Here is a 12,544-nt window from a genome sequence, read left to right as displayed (position 1 = left end):
TTTGATAAGAGATCTGTGAGTGCTTATATACCAATTTAAGGGTTCCTCCTGGAACCTTTATGTTTTGTGGAGGTTCTTAGGCCTTAAAAAGGTTCTTCACACTCACATTTATCATTTACAAAAATGGTTCTCTAAAAAACCATCCACTCATTTTGGGAACCATGTCCCCCTTTTTGGTAACCAGACTGCTTTAGAATGTGTACAGCTTAATTTATGTTTAGTTACTAAATGGATCATACAAAATTTATACTGAAGTCTCAAATATTGTACTTTCATAATGCTGAATATTCAGGTACTCATTGTCTTGTAGTATCAAAAAAAATTATTAAACCACTGAATCAAAACTCCTTCGTATCATACTGAACCGCATTAGGTATTTCGTAAATATGTATAATATGTATGTATTGTGGGAATTCAGAAAACTATATAACAGACATAAACAGCTGCAATCGGAGTGGCATCAGTATATGCAGTTGTATGCAGAAGTCTGGGTGCCCACAGAGCACAATACTCCACCTGTTAATGCAGTTTTGTTCACTAATTGCACATTATTGTTTATTTGTTGAATGTGATATACTGGGAGAAAAATCTAAAACGTAAAATGTGGCATTTTAAAAATGAATGAAAGATTCACATTTTATGTTTTATATTTTTTCCAATATGCTAAACTCAGCAAATGAATGAAAGTGTGCACTAAAATGTATTGAAAAATTGGCATGATTATGTTTGTCCCCATTAGAAAATGTGTAAACTTTCACTTTAAAAACCAACCATTTAGCCAGGGTGTTCAAATTTTGAACTGTATATTATAAAGTTATATAACAGTTCTAAACAGCTATAATGCATCAGAGGTGTGTGCATAACACACACATACACATGTATATACATGTATATACATTTATATACATACACAAAGACATATATATATATATATATATATACACTTGTATATGCATATATATATATATATATATATATATGCATAGTATGAAATCTTACACACTCTGTGTAGGTGCAGGGTTTATTTCATATACAGCAGTGTGTGTATCTCCATGTGTGTGTGCGCTCCACCTGTGATCGTCTTTGACCTGCACCGCTCACCGTCACAATGGCAGAGAGCTGCTCAAGCATAAAATGGTAGTAAGTGTTTGTTTCCAGGAGATTTCACTCTGCCTCTCTATCTCTCACTCTGTCTTTCTCCCCCCTCTGCTTGCCTCAATCTCTCTCTCTCCCTCTCCCCGCATCCCTCTCTCCATGCCTCTTTCAAAGCCGCAGCTTGACATTTCACCGGGTCTCTGGAGACCCTGATGTGAAATGGAGTTACTACAGCAGCCACACTGTAAATTCCATGCAGCCACATGTAATGTGCCTTAAACACAGATGACCACTCCAGGTTTGCAGCCGGAGCACTGGAAGAAATGCATGTGCACAGTACACGCATATGTGTGCGTGTGTGTGTGATAATAGAATAATGCTCTGTGTTGTCTGGGGAGCAGAGCAAACACACGCTACACTGTCATTCATGGCCCTATATCTTACAGTGTCATCGCCTGGAGGACGACAACTCTATATGTCAGTCCTCAATGTACTATACAGCGGGGACCATACTGAAGATAGTGAAATGTTAACAATGAAATGTAGAGCACAATAAATAAAGTAGGATGTGGGCCACTGCAGAATGCTGGCCCATCAAAAGCACATAAAACACAAAGTCCACAGAAACTGCCTTGTTTTGTTATTTTATTTCCTCTGATCTGAGATTTACTCAGGGATGCTGTGGTTTGTGAGCAAGCAAATATTTCAGCAGGTGTTCCAGGGTCTATGTGAGAGTGTGCGTATGTGTTAAGGGTAGGCAGTATGTTATCATTCTCATGATAAAACTGTTAAAATGCATGATTTTGAGGCTATCATGAGTATTATCAGTACTTTGACAACACTGATGTCATCCAAAGACTACAAAAAGATGATCTTATTTTTTCTTAATATGTTTTCCCCAAATATTTCCTCCTGTCCCCGCTAAACCTCTTAAAAGTCCAGGCTTATTATTTCCGCAGGTTTATTTTTGGAGGTTAAACAATATACATACAATATGCATATTCAATGTGATACAGTGGTGTGGCTGAAAATGTGCCTTAGATTAAAATGTTAATGTTTCCATGTTTTGTTTATAAGAGAATTCAAGATTAAACAAGTCCTGATTTGATGCTCCAGCCTGAAACTAACACACTAGCCACAAGCTAACCTGATAGACATGATACAACGATACGTTATGATGCACTGCAATACAATTCAGTTCACTGCAATACAATTTGATACAAAGTGATTCGCTAAAATACAATTCGATGCAATAAAATATGCTGCATTGCTACTCCTCTACTTATTATTCTGTAACTAAATAGACTACAATGCGAACTAGCTGAGTTATTCTTATGCCAAGAGCAGTAAGTATACCTGCTCTATAGTAAGTAATTTTTTTAATAGGGGAAAATAAGTTAACCTGCCCTCCCTTCTGCATACTGTAATGTACAATTTGAGTTTAACATATTGGAGAAAAAAAAAACATAAAATGTACCCTGTGCAAACGTTATGGTATATTTAACATTTTATATTTTACTTTGAAATTTGTTAAACCGAGCAAATAAACATAAACTGTGCTCCAAAATTTGAAGAAAAATGCCATATTTAAGTTATACACATATCATTTTATTTGCCATAAGTTTGCCATACTTAACTTTTGCATATCACTGTAGAAGTGTGTAATAAGTTTGTTAGTTTATTTCTGCAAATAATAAATGAAAAAAAAAAACAAAAAAAACATTGTATGTATTTGTTAAAGCCTTTAAAATTGTGGCGCTGCTGTTTTGCTGGAGCGTTTTGTCAGTTTGAACTTGCAAATCATATACTTACTGTATTGTGGAAATGTCTTCAGGTATCGCAATGTTACATTTTTTGCCATATTGCCTACCCCTAATGTCTGAGTGTGTGTTATTTACACACTGGAGTGGCGGAGTCTCGGGCCGGCGTGATAAAGCTAATGAGCTTCTGTGTTGGAGTGTAAATGAGAGAGTCACCCCGCTCAGCCTATCGGCACGGCCAAGACACCAGGGGTGATTACCGCTTTAAATTATGCTCAAGGGCAAAGCGCTATTTGCATCAGAGGGGCTTTTACTGGGCTGATGAGCGGAACCCGTCATCACCCTGCCTGAGATGTTGCACTCTCTGCTCCCTGTGGACGCTGCGGAGAACGAGGAGGGAGATAGAGACAGAAGCAAAAGCAAGCGTTTGTATGGTGGCTCCACCTTTACAGCTCCTCCTGAATGACACTCAATGGAGCCCCAGAGGCCCCAGTGAAGTCTGGGTGAGTGTTTGTTAGGTGACGATGAAGGCAGCCTTCCTGAATATCAATTAACACTGTGTAACGGTTTGTGTCCCACTGAGTACAAATGCAATGGTAATATCACAAAGAGTGAAACGTTTATCTGAAGATAAGAAGAAGATAACTAATCGAATACAATCAAACAATAAAAGGTTAAAACCACTGCACCAAATATTAAATAATATCAGTCATAGCTAGCGCCTTCATTTTCAGTCTCACCCCCCAATCCTGTGAGCCCCCAACACCTCCTCCCAATGCTACCTCCAATTTCATTTGCTCTTAAAGCCAGAGAACAGTAAAAAAAATGGCTGACATCGGCTGTCAGATATCTCATCTTAAATTCTCCTCAAGCTAAAATGTTGGGTTAATTGCTGTCACTTTTACATTGGGCCAGTGACTTACAGGCGACTTGCTGTAACGATTGCTGTGGGCATGAAAAAGAAATGTCCTCTGCATCTGGATGGCATTCATAAAGGCCAACACAACTTCAGCAAACAGCATCATTCTGCTACAGAGCTCAACAAAGAACAGTGATTGGATTTCAGCAGTCATTTCTAACACTGCAAGAGGAAAATGAAAGGAATGTGGGTTTCCTCTGATAAAATAGAGAGTTTGGCAACTGCTTCTGAAAGTCATAAAGGAGTCCAGGATGAGTCTGAAGCTGCCCAGAGCATAGCTCTCCCTCTCCAAGAAGGAAGCTCACTGACTGAGCTATACTGTTCTTCTCGAGCCAACAGCCTGTGCAATAAAATGCATAGACTGAAGACCACAGTAATCACCTAACAGCTCCATTACAGTAGATTACTGTATGGATCTTCAGATCAATGTAAAGCCTTCATGTATACACATTATCATTACCATACATTAAAGCATCTATTCAACACAGACTTATAATCAATAAATATTAAGAGCAGCAAGCATTTTTATTATCACCCTGCGACAGAGGTTTCATGGGGCTTTTTTTCTCTAGCTGAGAAACTTTTGGAAATGAAATTATTGTGATTTCATCTGAAAACACTTAATGAGCAAAACTTTTGGAAGTGAAACAGTGAAATAATTAATAAGAACCAAAATGCCAGCAGAAATACAACGTCATGGCAATGAATTTGACTTTTCCATCCCCATATTTTTATAACTAAACTGTAAGAGAAAATATACAACAATTTATTACATTTGTTTTTCCTTTCAATGAGAAAAATAACATCTGAAAAGTATTTGGGAGTTTAAATAAAACAAAGGTACCAAATCTTAGAAGGTTGTGATTTTCAAAGACGTCAGCAGAAAATAAAGCTATGGGTCTGTAATGATGGTGAAGGATGCTGTTTAAAAGTTTATACATAAACACAACACTAAAAAGAGCCTGTCTTTACTATTCACCACTTATTAGGCAGAGCCTATGAGAAAAGCTACTGTTCCTGTCTTACTAATCCTAGGACTGCTAAACAGACTACTACTAATGACTAGTAACAACACTTATTATTATTATTATTATTATAAGTAGTATTTTTTTAAGTATTATTATCATTATTAAGCATAATACTAATATTCATAATAATAATAATAATAATAATAATAATATTAACACAGTTAACATTCTACAGGAACTGTTCCACATGCAAAGTAAAACAGAGAGAGAGAGATGAAGAGGGAGAGTACTAATAGAGAGATTGGGCAGGTTATTAAATGTGTAGGTATTTTCTACCTCTGGCTCGGGCGTGCATGTGAGAGAAGTGGGGAGAAGAAAGAGGAAGCTGGGCGCAGGAAGTGTGTGAAGTTAACAGCATCTGGCCTCTCTTTAAGAAGCCTCTGGAGGCCTGTTAGCCGGACCGCTCATTTCAATGCACAGGAAAAAACTGTCTCCCTCTCACTGTATGCCTGAGCATGGGAACACACTGTCACTCTCTCTACTGTCTCTGCTCACTCCTGCTGCCCACACTCACTGTCCTTTCCTGCACTCATTACCATATGCTTTATAAAAAAGGACCCTCAGCATCCTACAGCACTGTTTACAGCACTCTTAACAAGAAAATAATAATAAGAAGAAGAAGAAGAAGAAGAAGAAGAAGAATGCACAAAGAAATTTGGATCACTAGCATTTTATAAATGTATATATATATATGAATGATACATAAACATTTATAAAATGCTAGTGATCCAAATTTCTTTGTGCATTCTTCTTCTTCTTCTATATATATATATATATATATATATATATATATATATATATATATATATATATATATACACACACACACAAATAAGATATAAATAAGTAAAAAATGACTCATTATATAAGTATATGAATTAATTATATCTATTATGTAAAATCTATCATTGTATAAATATTAACAACATAAATAATAATAATAATAATAATAATCATTATTATTATTATTATTATTATTGTATACCTATATTTAAATGTAAAAGTGAATTATTAGACAACAAATAATAATATATTTACAGCCACTTAAAGTTGTACATTTCAAACTAAACAACCCCCCACACCAACACCACCCCCAACAAACTCCCACACACAGTCTGCAGTAGGTGTGCAGGTTAAAACAGAGGACAGTAATGAGAGGTAGGGGGTTGACCTCAATCAGACGTGTGCGGAAGCAGAGACAGAGACAGAGACAGAGACAGAGAGAGAGAGACAGACGCTGTGATGATGAATGGGGGGAGAGGCCATGGTGTCGGGGTGCTGTTGTAATCACCAGCTGGAGTGTGTGTGTGTGTGTGTGTGTGTGTATTGGGGGGGGGGTACTAGAGGGGCCCACACATCCCTGCAGGACACACTTCATTCTGCTACAATGCTCCCTCACCAATGGCTTTCAGCTGCCTACACCAGCTCTGGGTGCATGTGCCCACACACAAACACAGACACATGGATACATTTAGAAATAAGTAGAATTATTAACTAAACAATATACAAATAAAACAAAATATATTGGTAACATTGTAGGACACAAATAAGTAGCAGAGTTCATGTTATGTTAATATGAATATGTGACAACTTGCAAAAATATAACAAAATTCACACACACACAAACTCATGCATGAACACACACAGACACTCCTCTGTGCCCTTAACTCTCTCCTGCAGCCCAGGGTGACCCCCAGCACTGCGCTTTTGGAGAGCTGTCAAAGCCATCAGTCAGTGAATGGAGACACAGAAGAACTCCCCTGATCTGCTGTCACCCAAAACCACTGCGGCCATATACATGCACACTCAGAGCAGCACTGCAAAGACCTGATATCTACATACCTCATGTTTCTAAAAAAAAAAAGAAAAACATGTTTCAATCACAGAATATCTAAACTAAGTTCTCTACCTGGATGTAAATGTCCTCTAAGAAGCAGCACAGTACGTATAGTCCATTTAACGCTTAAGACATTACAGTAGACGGGCCACATTTGAAAAGTCCCTCTCTCTTTTGGCGGAGAAGACCAGTGGAAGTCGAGTTAGGCCGCCCTCTGGTGGCAGCTGGAGAACCCAAACACATCCACGCGCGCCGGATCACTCCCCCTTCTCCCACACACGCACAGACACATATGGCCTCGGCTGCAGCGTGCCGTTCACCCCGGCACAGAAATACAAATAAAAGCAGTAAATACCTCCAAAAAAGCATCACAATCTCCGCACACGTCACACAACTACTCCTTACAGCAAAACCAGCACTGCCAAAACCAACACTGCCACAACAAACAAGCAACCCTGAAGATCAGCACACAAACAACATATCAATAAACAAAAAAATATTACACACACAAAAAAACCTACAAAAAAGTCCAATTCCTATCTAAACACACAGAGTTTTTTTAGAGCCCGTGTGCCCGCGTGTCAGTGTGAATCTAAGCCCTGAGAGCGAGAAACACAACTTACCTGCTGTTGTTGCAGATGCAGCAGCTCGACTGTGCTTACTTCGCTGCTCGTGTCACCGCTTGATCTTCCATCTCTACTGCCAGCATCTAATTGGCTGCTTAGGGTGCTCATTCCATTTTGACTCATTGAACTGTTGCTTATTGTCTCACTGGCCGACTCCTGCATCATGACTTAATACCTAGAAGTGATTAAGAGGCACCAGTTAAGGCTCTTGTTACAATCCCCCTTTATTTGCATTATCAAGCCCTGGTCCCTCTCTGCAAATTAAAGCATTTAACAGGGGGAGGGGGAGGGAGATGCAGGAGAAATTATGCATTCATTGTGTAAATGAAGCAATACAAAGAGATGCACGTTTTCTGAGCCCATGGGGGAGGAGAGTGTTGGGTGCTTTTCTTTTTTTGTATATGCAGATTTAAATTTGCTTTGGATTCCTTAATTGAACAGAATATTCACATACACACAGATACATTTTTAAAAGTGTACATGTAAATAAATGAGAATTTTCCAGGCTCCTTTTTTTGATAGGAATTTTCAAATTAATGCTTTTGTAATGTAACACATGAACATAAATGTGTGTGAATGTACATACACACAGACACACACACGCACATATATACACACATCATAATAAGCTTTTTTTTGGACCCCGTTCATACACAGTCTCCTAAAATATCCCCCGCCTTGACAGTGTCAGAGTTTTACGCTGTGTCTCGACTGAATGAAGTTGCTTAATGACGCACAGCTAATCATGCAAAATTAAAATTGGGTCGCGGAGATGAGGAGAGGAGGGGGGAGTGTAACAAATCACATGGTACCATCCCGTGATGAACGATACAATGGTCTTCTCCTCTAACTGAAGCTAAATAAAATTTGCCTGCAAGGCTTCTTAAGGAGAAAAAAATCCTCTTGACACATATTGACTAGTTTTCTCTCTTTTTTTAATCAAACCTGCGATATTCAATTATTTTTGGTGACATTTAAAACATTTAGTGCAGCACCCATCCCCAGAGCACAATTACTGCGGCCAGAGAGCCCAAATCAAACGGTACGGGGTGTCTTAACCCTCGATTTTTAACACGGACAAATAAATGAAGGATATTAAATTAATTTCACCGGCATCTATTAGATATGAAAAACAGGGGGGGGGGAGCAGACGCAAGAAAAGAAAAATCTATCACGAATATCACTAATGATTGTGCTAAAAACAGCATAAATTATGCATATTACCTCCTCTCTAGTAATAAATGTTTTATCATTTTCCCTGCATAAATGCTCTGTACTTTCAAAGGAGCAATGAGGAGTCCTGCCAAGATCTGTGGAGATCCTCGCAATAAATAAAAGAATCGGCCTGACCCAACAAATGCAATTCAAGGTGTGTTCTGCATAGCTAATATACCCACAAGAGCCTTTTTAATTCACACGCTCCGCAGCTCAAACCTCATCGCCTCTCTGTCATTCATATACTCATTAAAACACCTTTTTTTCCTCCTTTCTTCCCCATTACACATTTTGTTCCTCTCAGGAAATGATTACTGGACGTCTCATATTTCATCTTATTAAAATATAAACAATATTAATTATATTAATGGGGGCTGCATCCCTGTATAATAACCCTAATCTCATGTAATGTTTAGAGCGGATTCATTTTTGAGCAATATTTTCATTTATTTCTCTGACAGGGCTGCCATCCTCCTTCGCCTAGATTAAGCACATCAATTTTGTCACCTGCTCTGCATGGGCAATTAGTACGGCGCTTTGAATAAGAGTATACAGTAGCGAGACAGCTTAGCGTTGAAAAATAACACCGATAATCAAATGCTCGACACAACAAAGAAGATGTCTTCTAATCCGTGGCTGCTTTTCAGATCAGTAAATGACATTTTAACGGCACGGGGCTTTCTTCTGCTTAAAAGGGAGGCAGAGGCAGTGGAGGGAGCGCTTTCACGCCATCCAGAAGGACGCTAGGCAGAAAACACGACTTAAGTTACACACAGGGTGACAGCTGCCCACACCACAGTCAACAAACAACCAACAAGACACGCTCAGCCACAAACAATGCCAGCTACTAAAACAGCATTGACAGAGGGAGTGAATGAGAATGAAAGAGAGAGAGACAGAGAGAGAGAGGTAAAGAGAAACAGAGTGAGAGAGAAGGAGCAAGAGAAAGAGTGACTGAGATGCTGATGAATCTCTCTTGAAGAAACACAAAGCTGCCGTAGAGATCAGGCGACTAATGAGTATTCAAATTAGGCATAAATTTTACATGCCCTGTGTTTTAAATATTCAGAGAAAGAGTGCCTGATTGCCTTTACTCGAATTTTAAGAACAATCTAATGGAGTGTTTTTTAACAGCAATGAAGTGCATAACTTGAAGATAACGCAGATAAGAAAAGACTTTCGGAAAAAAAAAAGTTTGTACAAAATCAACTCTACAAACTTCCAATTAAAATCATTCTGATCTTGTTTAATAAATTGGAAATTCATATATAATATAAAAAAGAAAAGATGGTAATTTTTTGTGTAGAAATTAAATTCCAATGTAATATTAACATTTTACCCAGAAGAATGGCTTCAGCTATCCTTTTTTTCTTTTTTTGCAGAAAAAATATAAAAAATGTATAATACGCCTGCCACATTTTCTTCAAAATCAGAACCTGATTTTCTATTAATGCCCCTGAATACTGATGAGATCATTAAAGACGCACACATCATTAACACCATATTTACCTCCAAATCCACATTATCCAAAAGTTGAATGTAGGTGTGTAACTGGAAATAATAGGCATGCAGATGTATGCAAAGTGTATTCAGGGAGATCAGATGGTGCTTTAACCTTAATGACAGCGGTGAGATAAATTAATTAGCCATCTAACAGCAGCATTCAAATCTGCCAATTACAATGTCAATTAGAAACACACCCTCGCCTGCATTCGTTTCCACGCCACGGAGCAGGGGAGGAGTGTGTGCACGCCACGGACTGAAGGAGTGTCACCACTCACTGTACGGGCTGAGAGAGATGGACAGTGACAGGAGAGAGAGAGAAAGAGAGAGAGCAAGAGAGAGAGAGAGAGAGATGTGTTCATCAAATGCACCTCTGTCTCTGCAGACACACATACACACTGGCCCTAAGGGCTAGCAGGCTGTCACTGTATCAGACCGTCCTTTCCTGAAAAACCCACTGGGGCAGAAGGTTAGCCCCGCTGGAACAATATTTACAGCTCCTGTTAGTGCTGCTGTGCCTGCAACTTCTTTACAGTTAGGCTACCTTCTCATGCACAGCAATGAGGTTTGTGTGCAAACTGGCACAGTCCAAAAAACTGTGTTTTCATAACTGAGATGTTAATCAAAAGTGTGCCACCAATCATAAGATCCATCAGCATGGTGACAATCACTGCTGTGTAAATTCTACATACATTAGCTAAATGAAAGACAGTCAAACAAAAGGTGACCTCACAGAAGCTCCAGACCTGCCTTAAAAAGAGTTGACTTGATAACAGCCAATCACTGCAGCTCTTATATAAAGAGCTATTTGCCCCGTCTCTTTGTTTTTTCTCTTCTTTTTGGAATGCTGTAACAGTGCCACACTGTCTGTGTAAATGTTTGCTCTCAAATTCATACGACGTGCAATTCTGTCTTTTCCATCAGGTGAAAAATCCCAGACAGAATCCTGACATCGCATTCAGGGCTACGGCTGCGATTTTGGGGGGATATATATGAGCAGACGGAGGAAGGTGTGGGAGGGGAGAGAGCCACTTACAGCCCAGATGTTCCACGCAAACACACCACACGCTCGCATGATCACACACGCACAAACCAATTCGATAAGCTGACTTCAAAGACGCTAATGTTGACTCATTAGCTAACATGACGATGCTTTTATGAGAGTGATTCACTCGATACGACTTTTCCGAAATCATAGCCAAATGCCTGAAACAAGTCTCATGCTTCAGCATTACTTTCAACACTTTTTTTTATAAAAGATGCCCCTTTGGCTAAAGTAGCTGCCCGCTCCACCTAAAAAGGACAGGTAACAGAGCCTGAAAGCATCAGAAAAGGCACACTCTGTCATTCATGAAGTCTGTTCATTATCAGTGCATTGCTCAGGTGCTAGGAATTCTAACAGTGGAGGAGGAAAGAAAAAAACTAAAAATTACATTTCACAGTCTGCTAGCTACTCCCACTCTGATCCAGTTAAGATATGGATACTGTTTAAAATAATCACAAATTCTGTGCTCCACTGAAATTAATTCATCATTGCCATAAGTTACAATGCATACAAAATAAAGAAGTGCAGCACCCGGCATGCTCAAATATTTAATAGCTGGGATTGCTTAATAAATCAAAATGCCAGATTTGCACCATTTGAAACACGTTAGCCTGGCCACACTAGCTGAAATGTTATCCGATTCCGTGCGTCTGATCTGCTGCTCTACCTCCCGGATGCAGGTACTGAGGAGAACAGGAGAATTACAGTGACTAATAAACAGCATGTCTATAAAAGCAGGCTTTAAGGTGCAGGAGAATAAATACAGACACTTTTAACATTCAAAAGTCCTCTGAAGATTAACAATGCACTCCAGATGATCTTTTTTTGGCTTTAAAGGGCCACCACACAGAGAGTTAACGACTCCCATATAAACCTGAGTAATAGCGCAGCGCTCTTCTCAGATAGGAGGATTTCAAAGTGATTCACAATGGATGAGATTGCCTTAGAAAGAGAGAGTGGGCAAAAAATTATATTTACAAAATCACCAGTTCTAAAATGAAAGGAGCCCGAGAATAATAAGCTGGTTCTTCGGATTAACGTTATGCAAAGTAACAGAATCAAATGTTGTTATCTGTGGTACGAGACAGCACATTTAGAGGAAAAAAAAGGAAAAAAATTTCAATTCATCATTTCAGCCAACAATAAATAGTCTTTATGTCACATGAGTCACTCTGCGGAGAGCGCTAATTCAGTTCTATTTACATTAGTAGAACAAGAAAAGACAAAAAGAGATAAAAGAAAGAATGGAAAGGGAGAAAGAGAGACAATTGAGTCAATCTTTGTGCGAGGGTGTGGGATGTGGTGAGAGCTCAAAAGGGTCTCTGTGAAATAAATGCATGTACTGAAACCTGTACTACCACATTTCACTAATTCACTGATTGCTCATTCTGACTCTACCTAAGGACAACTAACACTAAGAATCGTCTATGTGACCGAACAAACAACGATAAATATTAATCCAATATTTTAATTGGCAAAGTTCTCTAGAAAGTGACACATTTCAATTTAAAAGCAC

The 12,544-nt window shown here is 38.8% G+C and overlaps 1 protein-coding gene across 1 annotated transcript in view; it reads right to left on the bottom strand.

Moving 5' to 3' along the window:
* foxp2 (forkhead box P2) overlaps window positions 1–12,544 on the bottom strand; it is a 110,829-nt gene that overhangs the window by 59,651 nt on the left and 38,634 nt on the right. The window contains exon 4 of the mRNA XM_036577490.1: window positions 7,263–7,440. Within this exon, the coding sequence (XP_036433383.1) occupies window positions 7,263–7,430 (168 nt within the window). The 5' untranslated portion in view covers window positions 7,431–7,440. The remainder of the gene's footprint in view (window positions 1–7,262; window positions 7,441–12,544) is intronic.

This window comes from Colossoma macropomum, unplaced genomic scaffold (assembly GCF_904425465.1).
Source record: "Colossoma macropomum unplaced genomic scaffold, Colossoma_macropomum, whole genome shotgun sequence".
Lineage (NCBI taxonomy): Eukaryota > Metazoa > Chordata > Actinopteri > Characiformes > Serrasalmidae > Colossoma > Colossoma macropomum.
Note: the sequence above shows the minus strand (reverse complement) of the source record. Positions and strands in the feature narration are given on the sequence as shown.